A 20,278-nucleotide genomic window follows, 5' to 3' on the forward strand; every position below is an offset into this window, starting at 1 on the left:
TTGATCCATAGTGTAACTTCTTTGGGGGTGGAATGCATCATATCTCGAAAGAAAACCAAAACAATTAGTCAGAGGATGAGGCTGTCAGTGGCTGGCACAGAACGGCACATATTCAGGTCCCTGGGACCCTGAGACTACTTCCTCCGCAAGTACCACGTTTCCCCGAGTAGGGATGACCCCAAGTTGTTCAGGATTAGAGATAAATGAGAAGAAAGGATACTTGCTGCCCAGTTTTGAGTGGTATTGCTTGTACTATTTAAATAGTACACTTCCTTAGTTTCATTCTTTTGAGAAATAGTCTGCTAATGTCTCCTGCTTCGATTTCCCCCCTTCATTTAGCACAATTATTGGTACAAGCATGTGTCCCTTATGGCGCTATGAGACGCCAAGGAAACGAGAGGAAAAGACAGTTTCTTTAATGTGAGGACAGCTTTTGTTTTAATTTTATCCAACTTGTCCGTCTGTAGGACTCGGTTCTTTTATCAGGCACCTTCCTGCCCCGCCTCGTAAGTTCATGGTATGTGTAGTCGTCACTGCTTTCACCTGACATTTTCCTTGTGTCGTGGTGTCAGGCCATGAAGGGTGGGAGAGCATGTGTTGGGACACAGAACGTCAGTTCCACCACAGGGCGCCAGGTGCTTGTGTCCCCAAGCGTATATCACAGCCCTAACAGGTATGTCTGCGTGGCAGACATTGGTTCGCCAATATTCATTCAGCCATGACCGAGTGAAGATTAGTCCTGTATGGGTCATGGCCTCTGGGTGCCAGAGGGAAGGTAGGGCGACCATGGAAAAGCAGGGCTCCATGCTGTCATTACAGGTCGCCACAAGCGCTTAGCACAAGTGCAGCAGTCCTCCAAGAGGAATCCCCACTACCAGACCTTAGAGCGGGACCTCATCGAGCTACAGGAGCAGCAGCTGTTCGAGCTTTTCGTGGTAGTGTCTCTAAAGAAGAGGCCATCAGGAGTCGGCTACGTTCCCCAGGTCATACAGCAGTTCCCTAGCCAGGTAGGCGCGGGGGGCCAAAGGCACTCGGCCTGTGTCTCTGTGGGCGTTTACTTCCTCTCTTCTTGCTTTTCATTAGCTCAGTCAGCTTCTGCTAATACTGTACTTCTTGTAGGATCTGGTAAGTGGCTCTGATGACATGTCAGGCATGCGCTGCAACCTAGCAAGGAAAGAAAGCTCATTACCCAAGTTGGTTTTATTTTTTTGCTTAGCCATTTACTAAGTGACATAGCAAGTTACAAAGCCTCGATTTCCTCATCCTTAATGAGGGGGATAATAAATGGCAGCACAGGGTAGCAGTCTAGAGCACAGACTCTCAGCAGACCATCTCCATTTGCCACTTACTAGCTCGTGGCTTTGCGCAATTACTAACTGCTCTGTGCCTCGGTCTCTTCATTTGTAAAACGAAGGTAATCATAACAGTGCTTACCGCGCTGAGTTGGAGGGAGGACCAGACGAGCCGTATAAGGTCCTGGGGAGCAGTGTCTAGCATATAGTGAGCACTATGTAATGCTCCTCATTTATAGTGGGGATTTAATGAGGTAATGTACATAAAATACAGTTCCTGGCACATAGTAAACACTTGACAAATGGGAGCTATTATTAACAACATGATTTGGTTTGCTCTGCCTTTTTCAAAAAATGATTCATTCATTAAATCAGATCTTTCTTTAAAAACCTACTACTGCTGAGATCAGGTGCTAGGAATACAAATGAAGAAGGTCTTCTGGCCCCTGCCCTCACAGAGCTTGCAGCACGGACCTCAAATGAGGCTCCGTAGCAGCAAATACAAAAGGAGAAACATGATCATTACATCAGAGCTTGCAGACTGGTGGCCCCTGAGCAAATTGAGCCTGCAAACGTGGTTTTTTTTTTTTTATTTGTAGTGTTTTTGTAAAAATAACAAATTATTTGTTACTGATGTTTAAAACTTAAATTTCACCTTAAAAATCTATTTCTCCTTTTTCCTGAGAAACTGGAAAGACCACCAACACTCAGCCTGCATTCCTAAGTGGCAGGAATTGGCTGCTGCTGAGTAAAGCAGGACCAACTTCATGGTCGTGTGAGCAGCGCAGTCACACAAGGCCCCTCGCTCAGAAGGGCCCTGTGTTGAGGGTTTAGTGCTCTGTAGTCATCACCGAAATTCTTAATAATTTTGTCTTTGAATTTGTGTTTTGTAAGTGAGGTCTCATGGGACAAAGGGGCACGTGTCTGTCTTCAAGCCTGGGTTCATGCATGGTCTCCCCTCCTGCCGCCTTCCCAGGATGGGTTCTCTAATTGTCCTCCCCCTGGCCCCCTGGTTTCCTGGGACCTGTCTGGTTTTTCCCTTCCTATCCCCAGTCAGGGACTTCTGCCACCCACTGTCCCTGGCAGGGCCTTGGGCATAGGCTAAGAGAGGGCTGGGATCAGGCAGGCATTGCTCTATAGCCTCTCTAGGCAACACGTGGTGAGACCCTCCCTGCCCTGGGCTGGCAGTGCCACTCATGTGTCAGTGGGGGTCAGTGGGTGGCTTGGTAGGGCAAGCCTCTATACCACCCCCAGTCTAACTGCCAAGCACATCCCCGTGTGGAGGCAGCACTCCTTGGGGCTTGCCCGGCTGCTGTGGGTTGACCCGGTGGGCCTGTGGTTTGCTCTGGCTCTAGGGAGATGTCAGGCCCGACTTTCCCACTCCCAGTGGGACTCAGAGTTGTAGTACTGTGGCCGGCCAGAGAAGAAAGCCAGCAGCCCATGGGCCGCTTGTGCACCAAGTTGTGGGCCAGGACTCTTGGGCACTGTGATGGGCTGTACTTGTCCCAGAGGATCCTTGTGCCTGAGAGAGCCTGACATTAAATAGCAAATAAAAATCCCATTACAGGTTGAAAGAGAGACCACAGTAGACAAGAAAAAGTTTTATATTTAATTTTTCCTGCTTTTTGAATAAAGAGCCCACAGTTTTATTCTGCACTGTGCTCTGCAGCTTCTATAGTGGGCCCCGGTGAGGAGCGGGGCCTTCAGGTGGGAGTGTCGGCTCACTCTTCAGCCTCCTCCTTGGACCACTTCTGTCATTTACGTTGTCTGCTCAGCCCCTGTAGGACTTTGAATTTATAACCTCGATTACGTCTTTCACTACAAAAGCTAGTGAAGCACAGCTGTACTGGAATCTAAGATGTATTTCTGCATTAAAGAAGGGTTCTCCATTTTTAAAAGAAGTCCTCAACATCTCTACTATAAATAAATCAATATGTTTAATTTCTATCAATATCTTCAGTGTAGCCTGAGAGCACAGTGTCCTAGCCCTGTTTGTAACACAGGACATTAAGAGTTAAAAATAATGGAATCTAGATAGTCCAGAGAATCAAATTTTCCATACAGAGGAGGAGCTGAATTCCACCCCCCTCCCCCCACCCCCAGTTTTGATCAGCCTTATATTTGCAGAGAGAAATCTCGAGGCTGAACCTGTTTTCCGCACAGCCTGAATTAATGGGCTCGGAACCAGATAAAGATCCAGTTGATCTGGCCGTGATCCGGGTGTCTCTAAGCAAGTTACTCAGCATCCTCGTGCATTAGGCACCTGTAAGTCAGGGAGGGGGAGGGGTGACCGCGCCCCACATGATCCCGTATGGAAAACCTTGAATGCAGATTATTGTGAGTCACTTAACAACATAATAATAATAGAATGTCATACAACTAAAATTTTGTTAGAATGCTTTTCCATTTCTTACGAGCTTAATATTCAAGTGACCCGGAATGACTTCATGATTTGCTTTAGAAATTGAAGGATAGGTCATTTGTATTACTTACATGAAGGCAGTATGGTAATAAGACTTATCTGCTTTTTTTTTTAAGTTAATTTTCTTTTGGTTTAACTAAATTGAGACTGTCCTTTAAAGTACAATACCAGACTTGCACAAAAGGGTCTTCCATGCTAAAATTTTACAGGAAGTTGCAAACCAGTAATTAGGTAGCAAAGATTATATGCTAAGAGGAATGATTGTATATGGGGTGGAGTCTAAAAATAGTCTCTTTTCTAAATAACATTCATCTGTCTTTTCAAAACATCTTTGATTATCGATCAAAAAGTATCTTGTGCTGACTGGGTTTTTGCTATCAGTATATTATAGAATAGATTTTTATTTATTTTATGTTCCATGTGCAGTCCTCTCTCTTACAGCAGATTGTAGGATCTCCACAATACCATTTCTTTGTAAAAAGAGGATTCTTATTCTGAGTAACCCTGCTCTCGGTGCCTCTCCTGTGATTACCAGTCTTGGCCTTCTCGTTTTGTCGAACAGCACAAAACTACGCTGTGGCACTACTTAGGTTCAACAGAGGCCTCTTCCCCAAGACCAAGCTGAGTATTTTTATTTCTATTCTCTGCGTACAGAGAATATTAGTCATCTATATTGTTATCTTTTTCAGGGTGATCATGGCTTTAAGCAATCCAAAGACACCGAAGAGAGGCTCAAAGTGATCCCCAAGTTTTGTTTTCCTGACTCAAAGGACTGGGCACCAACCTCAGAACTCAAGAGGTAAATAGTCTACTTGATCTGATCTCTGTTTGTCGGAACTGCAAAACTAGAATCAGAATGCTTGAGAAATGGGTAGAACCCATAGTGACGCTCTGTGGGCACTGGCAGGTCACGGATGCAGTAGGAGGAAAGGAAGAAACAGAACCAGGACATTTCCTGTGTGGGACTCGAAAAAGAAAGACATGGAACAATTTCAGTATCAAAGGGAAAACAAGTTTGAGAGTGTCTTCAGTTTGCCAGTTCTGCAGGAAAAGAAAGTCACACTTTACATACAATCAGAAATGCCACCAAGTGGACAGAAAGAGAAAAAAGCCTTGACTGTAGGGACTCGGAAGCAGATGAAACAGCAATGTTTGCATTCTGTTGTCTCCCAGAGCTGATAGACAAGGCCACAGCCCAGACTGTGTGTTCTCCTTTGGAACTTGTACGAAGGGAGGCTCCAGTCTGAGGTGTGCAACGTATTGAGAGGGGAGATATAAAGAATTTCTTCCTGGTATCTAGAGGAAAATACCACATTCAATTAATAAACCGTCGTCTCTGAATCCTGCTTGTAAATAGAAGACTACTTTGTTCAGAACTCTAATTACCAATCATGCTGTTTAGGCTGAAAAGCTGGGTTGTGTGAACCATGTCACATGCTAATGACCGGCTGGGAGACAGCCTCGGTCGTTGCCTGAGCAGCCCTGCCCTTCCACCTCACGTTGCTCCAGACTAAGCCGCTGTCTCTCATAACCAGTTTGGCCTGATCGCCACTCTCGTCTCGGAGCTGTCATTTCTGATGTTCTTGTGCTGTCCCTTGAGCTGCTAACTGCACAGACAGCTTCTTCCATATTGGCCCGGCCGCTCCATGGTTGGCTTCCCCCCACCCCTGCCCTAACAAGTTACGTGTTTATTCTAGAGCATTTGGAAAATACAGAGAGGTAAATAAAAAAAGGAGAAGTTAGAAATCACTGGCATTCTGATTACTCAGGGATAATCGCTGTAAATATTTTGACATGGTCCCTTTCAGTCTTTATTTTTGGCCATGTGTAGACATGTATCACTGTTCAAATTTAGATTTCTTTGATTATTAATGAATTTCTTTCTTGGGCATCTATAGGTCTTCTTTTTGTAAATTATCTATATGTATCTTCTGTCTGTGTTTCTAATGAGGAGTTGATAATTTTATTTGTAAAGGATATAGTTCCTTGCCTATCACTGTTCCATAGGACTTAGAACTAAATAGAAGAATTTGGAAGGGAAAAATAGCTTATCAAAATCCTTTATAGCTTACCTACGTGTTTTGACTGAATTGGGCATTCAACAAAAGGAAAATAGTCTGGAAGAATAGCTAGATTGGATAAATAAGAAAGTAAAAGGAGTCGACAGCATCAAAAACATCCTTTACCTATTCTCTCACCCCCGTACAAGGCAAAGTATTCTCAAGGCCTGGACTTTCTCCCTCAGGAGGAATAAATGCAATGTTAATGCCTCGTCTTAAGGCACGAAGTGACTGCGGTTGGACTCTCGTTTTCAATCATTTGTTCCAATCGTTTGTCAGAAGCAGTTGTTTGGCTCTCAAACTATTGCCTATTTTTTTTCAGTGAAACATTCTCCTTTGTCTTAACTGGTGAAGATGGGAGCCGGTGGTTTGGTTACTGTAAGAAACTTGTGGTAAGTACAGACTTGTGCGACAGGTGAGGTTGGCCAAGGAGCAACAGTCAGACAAGGAACTTCAGAAACACTGTCTCTGGATGAGTTTGAGGGCTGCTCATTGCTCTGTGTGTTAAAGAAGCTGTAGCAGCCGTAAACAGTAGGAGCAAGACTGGGATTAGCCACAGAGTGTTCTAGAATAAAAAGGATATGGATTTATTTTTTTCATTTGTTTGTCTGTAATAGACGAGGAGACCACTGACATAGTGGCTGGATGTCAGTCCAGGTGTATTTGAAGAATATAGTGCAATGAGCCCGTCAGTGTAGCTCTGAGTTACTTTCTTCTTGCTTCAGTGCCTCCACTAAACCTGGAATAATTCGTGCCATCATTTTTAGCATTTTCCCATCTTTCAGTGTTCATTGAAGATGAAAGCCTTCGATTCTACTCTGTACTAAAGAGTATTAGGAGAGTATCAATAGTCCAAGTTAGTAAAGACTTGTGCTACTTAATTTTTGCTTTATTGTTTTTTTTTTCCTTTTAGCCCGAAGGCAAAGGAAAGCGACTTCCTGAAGTGTACTGCATGGTTAGTCGCCTGGGCTGCTTCAACCTTTTTTCAAAGGTGAGGGGAAAATGGACCCTATACAAAGGTGTATTGGTCTGAGCTCTGAGTAAGTTTTCGTTTCTGATGACTTCACTAGGCAATGTTAAGTGGCACAGACTTTAATGTACTACTTTAAAAAGGGGTCCCCACCAGTAGGTCAGAGCCACAGGTTCGAAAGCTTAAATTTCGGTCTCTAATCCAGATGCCATTGTCATGTTATCCTCATTTTGGTTTGCTAAACCTCCCAGTTTAAGCAGAACATAGCCGGAAGCTTCTCTTGTCTCATGTCTTTCCCAGACCCCCGGCTGAGAGGTTGATTGTCAATGTCACTTCTGTGCCCCTACCTTTGTGAAAGAAAAAAGGTCTCCTCTTCTAAAAATAAGTTGATTTGTTTTAGTAACTTTCCTTGGGGATGTAAAGATGCCCCCAAGAGATATGATGCCTTTAATGAATTTTCATGGGTTGCAGAAGCTCATCTGTCTTAAAATCTGGCAGTGTTATTTTCAAGTTAGCGCACCAAGTTTGGCAGTTCCTTTAATAGGGTTCTTTTATGTTTTTGAACTGAGTCCCTAATAAAATAATACATTTTGTTCATGTAGATTCTGGATGAGGTAGAGAAGAGGAGAGAAATGTCTCCAGCCCTGGTCTACCCGTTCATGCGGAGCGTCATGGAAGCGCCTTTTCCAGCCCCTGGATGCACCATCACAGTTAGGAGCTACCTCCCTGGGGCTGGAGACGGGGTACGTCACCCCACAGCTCCCTGTGCAGAGGTCCGACAGCTGCGGAAGCGGCCTGCAGCGGCGGGGATAGTGTCCAGAAGCCTCAGGGCAGAGTTTTCCCTTTTTCTTAAACTGCATAGAATATGCTTTAGTCCCACAAAGCACTGCAGAAATATCTAGTTGATCTGTGAGATAGTTGATTTTAGACCCAGGAACCAAAAGTTTGCTACCACTCAAAGACTGAGCCCCTTCATAACAACAGTTTCAGTATGATTAATGAAGATTATACATACTGCTGTCAGGTGAGATCAAGGATTTTGCCAGAACTTTACAGCACAAAAATCAGGTGTTAGATCTTGGAATTAGTATAGGCAGCTTCACAGAGTCTTTGTAGCAGGCCCTCCTTCTTAAATTTAACCTGTAAAAGAGTGACAGGACCCATGAATGTTGTCGTTAGGGACTGTTTTCCAGCCTCAGCTCTCCTGATTCAATTTCTTGCATTTCAGTCAATTGAACTCTGCCGCCCACTGGATTCCCGACTGGAACACGTTGATTTTGAGTGTCTCTTTAAGTGCTTGAGTGTGTGTCATCTCATTCGGGTCTGTGCCTCTCTCCTTTTGGAAAGGAGAGTCATCTTTGTTGCCAACAGCCTAAGGTGAGAAATAAAACATGTCACTCATACTGGTGTTTTACATGTTCTCACTACTTTAAAATTGGAGCACATTAAAAAACTGTCGGATCTCCATCATCTAATGCTATAGTGACATGAATAATTCTAAATGGTAAATAATCCAAAAAGTCTTTGCATTAAGCTATAGCAGTGACTTTTTGGGTTGCAATTAATTTACCTTTCTAAATGTTTCACCTAAGCTGTTTACTGATCTAAGTACACTCTAGTTTTCCTCAGTATAAATAGTGGGAAAGGGCTGGATTGAGTTTGGAGATTTTTCAGTAAATTAAGTTAAAAATTTAAATAAAATTTTTAAAATTAATGAGTAATCATAGACTGTTTAACCTGTGATCACTAACTGCCATCAATTTGTAATTCTGTAAACATAACATTGGAGATGCCCTTCATATGTTACATTGTTATGTGACTGTCATTTGCTTCCTCCTCTGGCTAGCACCCTGTCAAAATGTGGCCATGCTGTGGTCGCCACATTGTACCCATTTACCTGGCAGCATACCTACATCCCCGTCCTGCCAGCATCTATGATCGACATCGTGTGCTCACCTACTCCATTCCTTATTGGAATCCTGTCTTGCTCCTTACCACAGCTCCAGGACCTACCCATTGAAGAGGTGAGATGGGTAGAAAACAAGGAGTGTTTAAGAGGGATAGAGTCGTTGTTAATTAATATTAATACATAATTATCAATACGTTGTGCTATCATATTTTTTCCATCTTTTTGTTAAAGTGAGAAAAATTCTATAGTTTACATGAATCTGAAATTGTGTCTTATTTACAATAGTGAACCAGGGGCTTGTTCTCGTGTTATTCTTTATAGTTTACATCCTAGTCATATATCCCTAAACAATATAGTTCAGTTTTGCCTGGTTTTAAACTTGATATAAATGGACTGATACAATAGATAGATAGAAAAATAGGTAAATAAATCCACGCCTATATGGTCATTTAGGAAGCAAGAATATACTAATTGGGGTAAAGACAGTCTCTTCAATAAATGGTGTTGGGAAAACCAGACAGACATATGCAAAGGAAAAAAGAGAGAGAGAGAGAGAGAGAAAGAAACTGGACCATCTTTTTACACCATATACAAGAATAAACTCAAAATAGATTAAAGACTTAAATGTAAGATGCGAAACCATGAAACTCCTAGAAGGAACATAGGCAGTAAACTCACTGACATTGAGTTTATTTAATAGTAATATTTTTTTGATATATCTTCTTGGGCAAGGGAAGTAAAAGGAAAAATAAACAAATAGGACTACATCAAACTAAAAAGTTTTTGTACAGCAAGGGAAACCATCAACAAAACTAAAAGACAGCCTACTGAATGAGATAAGATATTTGGCTATGATATATCTGATAAAGGGTTAATATCCAAAATTTATAAAGGACTGATACAACTCAACACCAAAAAAAACCCACACAAACAATTCAATTAAAAAATGGACTGAGGACCTGAATAGGTGTTTCTCCAAATAGGAAATATGGATGGCCAATAGACATATGAAAAGATGGTCAAGGTCAATAATCATCAGAGAAATGCAAATTAAAACCACAATGAGATATCACTTCACCCTTGTCAGAATGGCTATCATCCATAAATCAAAACACAACAAATGTTAGCGAGGATGTGGGGAAAAGGGGGAACCTCATGCACTGTTGATGGAATTGCAAATGGATGCAGCCACTCTGAAAAATAGTTTGGAGGTTTCTCAAAACATTAAAAATAGAACTACCATATGATCCAGCAATTGCACTTCTGGGTATTTATGCAAAGAAAACCAAAACACGAATTCAAAAGGATATATGTACCCCTATGTTCACTGCAGCACTATTTGCAATAGTCAAAATATGGAAGCAACTTAAGTGCCCATCAATAGATGATTAGATAAAGAAGAGGTGGTGCAGATATACAATGGAATATTATTCACCCATAAAAAATGAAATCTTACCATTTGTGATGACATGGATGGACACAGAGGGTATTATGCTAAGTGAAATAAGTCAGAGAAAGAAAAGTACCATATAAATTCACTTATATGTGGAATCTAAAGAACAAAATAAATGAACAAGTGAAAGAAAAACAGACTCACAGATACAGAGAACAAACTGGTGATTGCTAGGTGGGAGGGAGGTTCGGGGGCTGGGTGCAAAGGTGAAGGGATTAAGAAGCACAAACTGGTAGTTACCAAATAGTCATGAGATGTGAAGTACAGCATGGGGAATATAGTCAATAATGTTGTAATAACTGTGAATAGTACCAGGTGGGTACTGGACATATGTGGGGGATCACTTCGTAAATTATATAAATGTCTAATATCTGTGCTGTACACCTGAAACGAATGTAAAATGATATTTTTAAAAATGAGATTTTCTTAATTTCTTTTTTTCTTAATTTCTTTTTCAGATAGTTCATTGTTAATGTATAGAAATGCAACTGATTTTTATATTAACCTTTTTAAAAAACTTTTGTTATGAAAGATTCTGAACATATGTAAAAGTAAACGAAAGAGTAAAATAAATCCAATCACCCTTCTTCAATACTTACCAAGTTATGGCCATCTTTACACTTACCACTCCTCCATCCCACCATATCCTGACATAATTTTCTCTCTAAATATTATGAAATGAATCTATAACATAAAGGCATTTTTTAACAATCATAATACTATTATCCCATCTAAAAAATTCAATAATAATATATTAACATCAGCAAAATCCAGTGTTGAAATCTCTAATTATTTAATAAATATTCAGTAGTTTGTTTGAATCAGGTCCCAAATGAAGTCTACACATTGCATTTGGCTGATATGCTTTTTAGTCTCTTTTAATCTATAGGTGTGCCTGCCATCATTTTTTTACTTGCAGTTTATTTGTTGGTGTATTGATGAGTTAACTTTTAAATGGGTTGTAACTTTAGGTTAATTTCGTTTAAAATTATTCCCATTTCTTGAAAGATTAAAGCACTCTTCTTGATCTAGCAGGGCCTAGTGTGTTTCTCTGTGACTGTCTCTGGTTAAACTTGCCTGGCTCCTTCATCCCATAGGTGCTGATAGTTGATCTCTGCGCAGACAAGTTCTTACAGGAGGTGAGTAACAAAAGAGGTGATTACATAATGTTTGGGGATAATTGGACAGAAAATATGTGAAAGTACTTAGAGAAGATGACTCAGACAAGACTTCGTTCCTACACATACTTGACTTGACACTGTATAGCCAATCATACGAGATTGACCTGAAAATTTTGGCTGGGGTTTATAGCTGTCTAGCACAAAAAAGGAAGGAGGAAACAGATTAATGTCATTCTCAAAAGAGGCAACCCTCCCCTCAAGTCCAAATGGGTTGACAGATAAGCCTCGAATTTAATTAAATTTAAACAAGCATTTAGCACGGATTCTTTCCAGATAGATATCTGTTAGTCAGGATCGAAAGATGAATGAAGACACAGTGTGAGCCTTCGGGCCTTGTAGCCTAACAGTGGGGACGGGGATGATCTTCATAACATAGAAGACTTGTGGATTGAGAGACATTTGGTGCAAAGCAGCAGAAAATTTTAAAAAGTATTTTATTTATTTAATATAGTTAAGATGTACACACCATAAACATGTATTCTGCTCAATGTGGGAAGAAACCTTCAGACTGACTCTTCAGCCAAAATATATACGAAGTCACCGATGGGGGTGACTTTGGGGAACCTAACTAGTGCATGTTTCAGGCTTTCTCTCTCAAAGCTTCTGAAAATTTTCAAATTCTTCTCTTAAGGTAGCCGATGAGGATGAAATTCTACCACCTAAACTCCAAGCTGCCCTAATGCAGATATTGGAAGAACGAAATGAAATCTTGGCTCAGGAGCAGAAATTTTCACCAGGTATGAGACAGGTGACTGTGGACTCAAGGTCCAGGCAGTGAATGTTGAGTGACTGCCCAGCACCCTGCTCAAGGATACGCAAAAGTCACGTGGAAGTGCTTGTGACTCGAAAGCTTATCATCAGCTTTCTTGCTGACCCTCAGATGTGCCAGGTCCCCTTCTATTTTAGGACTTCTGCACTTGCTCAGTTCCATTTATGGAATGCTGTTCCCCCAGATGTCTGCTTAGCTCTTGCTTTTTTCCCCTGCAGGTTCATACTCAAATGTCACTTTCTCAGTGAGGTCTTTCTTGAGTGCCCAGTTTCAAATTGAACCCATTCTCTCAGCGCTTCCTGCCATCCTCCCTAACCTTACTTTTCCCCGTGGCTTTTGTTACATATCATCCAATGTGCTGGAGTGTAAGTTCCCTGAGAGGAGCAGCTGTTTTGTTTCCTATCTCCAGTACTTTAAACAGTTTTCAGTAAAGCGATGCTCAGTAAGTATTTATCAAATAAATGGGTGAATAATATATATTGGGTGGGTTGCTCTGTACCAGGCACTGTGCTAAGCACTTAGTTTATATCTTATTTCAGCTATGTAATATCCTTATGAAGCAGGTATCATTATTTAATCGCCGTTTTACAGATGAGAAAACAGGCTTTTTGCTAATGGGGAACATTAAGGAAGGAGTCGGTTTAGTGGAGTAATTAAAAGTTTAGTTTTAAATGTTGAGCTACCTATTGGACATCTAATATTTAGCAGACATCCAACTAGAGATACTTAGTAGGCTTTTATATATATGAATTTGGGATTTAGAGGAAAGATTGGGCGGGAGACATAAATTGAGACGTTGCCATTTTAAAGCTGTGGGGCCAGGTGAGATAACCCTCTAGAGTAAGTATAGATTTAAGAAGATAATGACAGGTTTTTAAGGATGGAGCCCTGGGTTGTTAGGGAAAGGCGTGGTTAGATTTCCAACACTTGGCAGTGGAGGAGAGAAGGATCGAGGAAAGGACACTAAAAGGAGCAGCTGGTGAAGTAGGAGAAAAACCAGGGGAGTGTGAAAAACACCAGGACCGTGATACTGTAGGAGCCGAATGAAGAGAGTTTCATGAAGGAAGAGTGAACGGTCTGTCTAATGCTGTGAGGACGTCAGCAAGATCAAGATTGAGAAGTGGGGGGATGTGACAATGAGAGGGGCCTTGGAGACCTTGGTAACAGCAAACTAAGTTAAACGGTGAGAAGAAAGCGAGATTGGGAAAAGTTAAAAGAGTTGGAATAACATTCAGCTTTTTGTAAAGTTTTAATGGAAGTACAAAGGGCCAACAATAGCTAATACACTCTTGAAAAGGAGGATCAAGATTGAAGGGCTTGCCCAACAAAACATCAAGATCAATCATAAAGTCATAGTAATTAAGGTCGATTAGGTTTGGTACAGAAATAAACATGTAGAATGATGGAAAGAATAGAGCGTGCACATGCTTAAGGAGACCTGACTTGTGTCAGACCAGACTTGTAGATCAGTGGGAAAACAATGAACTAGTCAATAAACAATACTAAGGCAATTAGTTTTCCATGTGAAAAGAAATTAGAATGGATCTACAGCTCACATTATACACAAAATTAATTCCAATGAATTAAAGACTTACATGTAAAAAGTAAAACATTAAAAAGTTTAGAAAAGAATAGAAGAAAATATTTTGTTTGGGGACAATATGGATTTCTTAAATGTTATTATACACATCACAAACCATAAAGGAAAAGATTAATTTGATAATGTTAAATTTTTAAAATTTCTGTTCATCAAGAGACACCATGGAAAAGAAATTTTTAAAAACGCTGCAAACTAGGTGAAGAAATTTTCAACCAATATAACTAACAAAGGAATAATGTCTAAAATTTATTTTTTTAAATATATACAACTCAATAATAAAAACATGAATAACCCAAAAGAAAATGGGGAAAAGATAGGAACAATCATTTAATAGAAGAGGAAACATGAAAGACCAATATATAAAGAGATATGCAAGCTCATCAAAATCAGGGAACTGTAAATTAAAACCACAATGAGATAGCATTTTATACCCACCATATTGGCAAAAGTTAAATAGTCTGACAATATCAAGTGTTGATGAAAATGTAAATTAGTTTAATCACTTTAGAAAAACAATTTGGTATCATCTAGTGAAGTTAAAGACGTACATATCCTACAAACCAACAATTCAACTTTTAGAAGTATACCCTAGAGAAACTTTTACACATGATAACTAGGAAACAAATACAATAATTTTCATAATGGCATTGTGTATGTGATAGCAAAAACTAAACACAACCTAAATGTCCATTCACAGGGGAATGTCACATTAAAAAGGAATCTTAAAAACATATTGAATAAAACAGTAAGTTGAAGTAGAATATAATGTTTTACATTATGTTCAAAGACATACACAACCTATCAATGTGTTGTGGGCATTGCATGTGTGTGTAGTCAAACTAATGTAAAGCAAGGGAATGACAAACACAAAATTCAAAACAACTGTCACCCTCTGTTGGAGAGCAGGGGAAGGACACCACTGAGAGGACGTCCCACGGGAGCCTTGGAGACGCGTCATTGTTCTGTCTTTAGCTCTGTGGTTTTCATCTCAGTGCTGACCTCAGGAAATGGTCATACTTGTAAAAGAATATGTAAAATGTATAAAGTACATACTTTAAAACAGAAACAAAAAATAGAAGGTAAGTTATAGAAAAATATAATTCTAAAAAGAAAGGGAATTAGCTGTAAGAAAGTGTATAAAACAGGTATAAACAACTCTTCCGAGAAATTTGCTGCAAAGTGGAGAAATGGGGCAGTAACTGGAGGGTATGGGAGAGTGATAAAAGCAGTAATAGACCATGGATTCTGATCTGCAGAAGGGAAGAGACGAGAAGGAAGTCTGCTGGATGATATATAGTAAAAATCTAGATTAGAATCAAAATATCATTAACCAATGTCACCATTAAAAATGATTTAAAAAGGTAAAAAAAAAAAAAAGAATCAAAATGTCATGCCGGAAGAGAATTTAGAAATCACCTAATCAACTACTTCATTACGCAGATATAGAAAGAGCAGACATGGGTAAAGTGAGTTGTCCACCTTTATACAGCTGCTTCATGGTGGATTAACTAAACCTAGATTTCTTATTCATAGTCTAAGGTGGAGCCCACGAGAAAGAGCAAGAGGTATTGTGAAGGGAGAAAAATACTTGTTGAATATGGAAGAAAAAGGAAGAGTCTACGCTGAATCTGAGTTTTGAGCCTGGAACCAGGAAGGCATTATATTGTAGTATATTGTAATGGTTAAGAACCACCTGACTTGGGAGTCTGGTGGCTTCTTTGTTCTATGAGATGAGATGACCCCCGGAGAATGTCTTCGTTCTGAGCCCCAGTTTCCTCATCTATAAAAGGGAAATAATGATACCTCTGTCATTGGCTTAGCACATTTTAACAAACATTTAATACAGTCCCTGATGGATCTTAATTACTCAACAAATTATTATTTAATATGGAATAAGCATGGTGCAACATGAAATGGGGAAGTTGAGAGAGAAATTAATTTCATGGAGAAATATAATGAATTTGGTTTTGGACATACTGCTTATTGATTTGATTCATATTTTACCAATTTCCCAAAAGGAGATGATATGGTGATTTTTAGACAAACGATGTAAGTGCTAATGGGAAAGCCAAATGGTGATCACCATAGGAAGTCCGAAAACATAGAAGGTGAATTTGGGTGAAATAACAAGACTGGAGAGCTGTGGTTTAGAATAATTAGCATGGAAAGCCCCCTCTACCTCTGTGCCAGTTAGCTCAGGACCATACTCGGGAGGAGGACGAAGAGGCAGGGGAAAAAAACAAATATTTCTTCAAAAGACAGGAGAAGAATCAGGAAACCAGAGCATAAAGTTATAGGAGACCAGAGAAATGAGGAGGAAGTCAGCAGAAATGCAGCATGAGTGTAAATTTGGCTGGTCCTCACTGGTGGCCTTTGAAAGAGCAGTTCCAGTGAAATTGCAAAAGTGCAAGGATGAGAGATGTAATAAGAGTATGTGTGGGAAGAAAATGAATGTAAGAATATAAACAATTTGCTTTTTGTAGGTCATGGAGAAAGCAAGAAAGCTAAGAATGAAGATTCCTATGTTTAGTCTCATTCTTTTAATCTGTGATTTCCTAGGCATCACTTCTATAACCAGAACCAGTGTTCCCATAAACACAAAACTGAGAGAACTTTTTCTTTTTTTTCTCTCTGATTTTTGCAGCAGATTTGACACTCAACTCTCTGGTGTCTGAAGCATTTGTCAGGTTTTTTGTGGAGCTGGTAGGACATTATTCTTTGAGCATGACTGTTACTGAGCGTGGGGAGCGTGTATTCCAAAGGGAGCCATTCCGTAAATCCCACACCTCCCGAAGTGTTCGCCACTTCCTGGATCTCTTCATGGAGACTCAGATGTTTGCAGGATTCATCCAGGACCGAGAGCTTCGGAAAAGTGGGGTAAAAGGTCAGTTTCATCATAAAGTTCTCCCTCTGTATTTAGTGAGCACTTAGAAGGTTTGAAAATGCTATAAACAAAAAATAGCATAAAGTTACAAGGGCTCAAAATCCAAGTTGTTTACTATGGGAAATATTTATTTCGTAATATTATTTCAGCTGTGGAAGTACATTGGCAGTGAGCAGTTTTATTTAATTGATTCTCAGTCTTGAACACTGGACAGTTTCACCAACATGAGTTTTCCTTGTAGGTTTGTTTGAGGTCCGGGCCTTCCAGTATTTGGAAACAATTCCTGAGTCTGAACCCAGTGGGGTAAACAGAATTTTGCGGAGTCTTGGTGAGTTGCTGTTTTTCCTCATAGAAAAATGTCAGTGATAAAGCTTTTGCAGTAAGCACGCCTCATCACAAAAGCTTTATAATCCGATAAATAATATAACCTCAGGTAGGCTGACCAGAAACCATGACCCTCTTTCCAAAGTGTTTTGAAGAAAAAGAAGTCTCTTTCTCAGAGTTCGGGATTCTCCATCACGGTTGTCTGTGGGGCAGTTTTCCTCAGATGAAGCTCCCTCATGTTATACTAGTTTGCATATCATGATTATTGATCTTCTCTAGGTTACATCCCTGAGAGAATCTTATGGAAACTGTGGACCTTTTCCCCAGAAAAATAAAGAGCATACAAACAAATTTTGCACATAATTTTAGGGTGTTCGGGGACCTCCCTAAAGTCCACTTATGGGTTTAAAACACCTGGTTGAGAGGATACCTGAAACAAAAGAGGATTTCCTACAAGTCTCTAATTTTACACTTCATAATGAAACATGATTATTTATGATTTTTCAATTACAGTTAACTTTTCATTATCCAGTATGGTGTAGGAGAACAGTGGTGTGTTAGCCAAAAGCAATGAAGAAGCTATATTCTATGGTATTTATATTGGTCTTCGAAATACATGCCCGTAATTAAAATCAGGCCCTATTCTTAACTAGCTGAGAGACCCATGGACAAATTATTCCTTGGACTGTTGTTTCCTCTTTATACCATGGGTTTAGATTAGATCGGTGGTTCTCAGCTCTGACCACAATATTATAATCTCTGGAGAGCAGGCCAAGTGATTTTAACCTACAGTCAGAGTTGAAAGCCACTGGCTTAGATGATGTCTGAGTTTCTCTTCTACCTGTACAGTTAGACACTGGGCGGGGGGGGGGGGGCGGTTAGCGGGCATCAAACATATCAATCAACTGATAGCTTGCGATGGCAACTTGCCCCTGGGCTGTTCTCAATGCCTTGCCTCCAATAAGGGTACAATAAATAAAAATAAACTGATGAGAGTTAATTCTACCTTTTTCTCTCTTTAGGAAGTAAAATGAAATTTCTGCAGAAGAAATGAAATATTGATTTTCTCATCCTACATGGAACAGAAAGTGCCAAAGAAAATATTTTTTCCAAGAGTCAGGATGCCCTAAAGTATTCCACAAAATCCTTGAAAGTTGAAAAGGTTACAGAGCGGGCCAGGTTCTTGGAGGAGGATTCTCCTGTTGCTGCTGTGGTGATCACTAGAGAATTGTTGAGAGCTGTCTGGAACCAATGCTCTCTCTACTCTGCCTTTAGTTTTTTTAAGTGGCCTTTTGTGTTTGATTCTTGGCCTCACTCTTTGTGTTTTGTGCTTACTCTATGAAGGCACTTGTCTTTTACAAGGGAAAGACTTGTCGTTTTATTTAAAAAAAAAAAAAAAACAGCTCAAAGATGAGCACAATGAGAGAAATGCTGAGTTTAAAGTGTTAGGGAGACATGGTAAAAATGGAGAATGTCAACACTACACACATAATTCTCATCACTGAAATACTGTGGCAGCTTTACATCTATGGGTTGTTCGCGCTGAGCTAAAGAATCATCATCTCTCTCTTTTTTTTTTTTCTTTTTTTTGTCTAATAGTCTGTGTAAGGGAATCACGCTTATGTGGAAGCCCTATTAGTACCATTTTTGAATACCTTATAAAAGTAGACATCTTGCAGCTTCTCTTCCACATGGGGTGGCAATTGAGCAGCTTGTCCCTCATGTGTCAACATTAAACTGGAAAAATGACTAAAATGTCCTTTCAAGGCCAAGATAACTACCTTTTGTTTTTTAGTGTCCATTGTGTGCCAGGCAGTATGGTACATGTATGTATGTCATCTTATTTAGTTTGTAAATCAACTTTATGAGGTATTTGCATCTCCATATTACTAATAAAGAAACTGGAATTCAAAGATGTTAAATAACTTGCCCAAAGTTATACAATAGAGACAGAACTGAAGCTAGAACTGTAATTTTGTAAACATGGAGTAAGTCAGTTCTGCAGATGGAAATTTGAGCTCTGTAGGATTATAGCTATTGAAAAAGTTTTCTTTTAAGGTGAAGTATAGCAGAGCCAACCGTCAGCTCTGAGGATAAAGGACTTCAACCAGAAGAGACTCTTTGTTTGATTCCTCTAGAATTGTTGGACTTTTCACTCTAATTGTACTGGACTCAGAATATGAGCATTTCTTAGGTTCACCACCACATAGTCTCCCAGCCTTTAATATCTAAAGTAGTAGTAGTGATTGGAAGGAGGAATGTCAGTGATGATGCAGTTTTCATTGATAAATGTTATAGCAAATGTCAGTTTGTTTGCAATTCTTGTTGATGGTTTGAACTGGCATAAAAGAAAATATTTATGCAAACTTAACAAAACCTTACCGGTTGTATGAGGATACAGTTTATTGATTTGTACAGTATTGTCATTACATCCCATTCTGTTGTGCATGAATGAATCTGAAGCAGTTACCGTTAAGATCAGTGCTATATGTATATATAATTCCTATAGATGTGGGTCCAGAAGATAGAACTGAGCCTATGTCTTTTAAAAAATGTTTATTAAGTAGTTTACCCCAGTGGGGCTTTAACCAGATATCTCCCCATTTGGTCTTTTCTGACACTCCAACCCTGAGGAAACAATTAGTGATTGGGAATTGAGTGTTTATAAAATGGGGGTAGGAGGTGGTGGTTCCTGGCCATCCCTCTGTGAGACCTTTGCTTCAGGGGTGGGGGTCTTATTTTATCCCTGCAATCTGAAGCTGCTTCCTTTTCTTAGGTCTATTTTTATTTTGTTTTTTTGTAAAGTTTTATGAATTCTGGACGTTTGTAAAAGAATTATTCAAGATTTGTATAAAATGTTGTTTACAGTTCTTCTAGTGAATAAATACAAAAATTTCATGGGTCTCTTGGAGAATTTTAAATAAAACTGCTTAAGGTGTAAAGACCTTTTACTTAACCCTGTAGCTAGAACATTTATCTAATAGCAGGTGAATAGATAATCCGAATGATCCTTAATTACCATGGCCAATTTTTCCTGGCTCTTGCAAAGCCTGGGTTTATGTTGTACCAGGCAGGGTATATAGTCCGATTGCCTTATTTGGTCTTTGCCTGCTTAACCAAACGGAGCTGGGAGCCACGGACTTTAAGATAGTGCAGCAGCAGCGGTTGGGGAGGCAATGAGGAGCGCTATTCTATTGCCGGAAACCCTAAGCGCAAAATGATTGGAGTTTATGTACGTCCTGGAAGTTTAAAAGTTGGCGTCGGTGGTCAGTTATCAATCTCGCCTGGGGGGTGAGGGTGGGGGCGGGGGTAATCAGATTCCTCTTGTTAGGCAGATCCAAAAGCCTCTGTTTTAACTGGAGACAGGCACCCACTTCTAGAGTCTGTGACAGACCTGCATTTATACAATGCATA

General features: G+C 39.9%; 1 protein-coding gene across 5 annotated transcripts in view; it reads left to right on the top strand.

Moving 5' to 3' along the window:
• DENND2C (DENN domain containing 2C) overlaps nt 1-19,762 on the top strand; it is a 53,380-nt gene extending 33,618 nt beyond the window's left edge. For 4 of the 5 annotated variants that reach the window (XM_016124394.2, XM_016124395.2, XM_016124396.2 and 1 more), the window contains 12 exons: nt 820-1,007; nt 4,404-4,513; nt 6,097-6,166; nt 6,688-6,765; nt 7,347-7,487; nt 7,973-8,121; nt 8,591-8,768; nt 11,204-11,245; nt 11,919-12,024; nt 16,301-16,540; nt 16,782-16,868; nt 17,887-19,762. In XM_016124394.2, coding sequence (XP_015979880.2) covers nt 820-1,007; nt 4,404-4,513; nt 6,097-6,166; nt 6,688-6,765; nt 7,347-7,487; nt 7,973-8,121; nt 8,591-8,768; nt 11,204-11,245; nt 11,919-12,024; nt 16,301-16,540; nt 16,782-16,868; nt 17,887-17,918 — 1,421 coding nt within the window. In that variant the 3' untranslated portion in view covers nt 17,919-19,762. The remainder of the gene's footprint in view (nt 1-819; nt 1,008-4,403; nt 4,514-6,096; nt 6,167-6,687; nt 6,766-7,346; nt 7,488-7,972; nt 8,122-8,590; nt 8,769-11,203; nt 11,246-11,918; nt 12,025-16,300; nt 16,541-16,781; nt 16,869-17,886) is intronic. The other variant, XM_016124397.2, reaches the window with a different exon arrangement.
• Nucleotides 19,763-20,278: the final 516 nt, after the last annotated feature.

This window comes from Rousettus aegyptiacus, unplaced genomic scaffold, assembly GCF_014176215.1.
Source record: "Rousettus aegyptiacus isolate mRouAeg1 unplaced genomic scaffold, mRouAeg1.p scaffold_m13_p_17, whole genome shotgun sequence".
Classification (NCBI taxonomy): domain Eukaryota; kingdom Metazoa; phylum Chordata; class Mammalia; order Chiroptera; family Pteropodidae; genus Rousettus; species Rousettus aegyptiacus.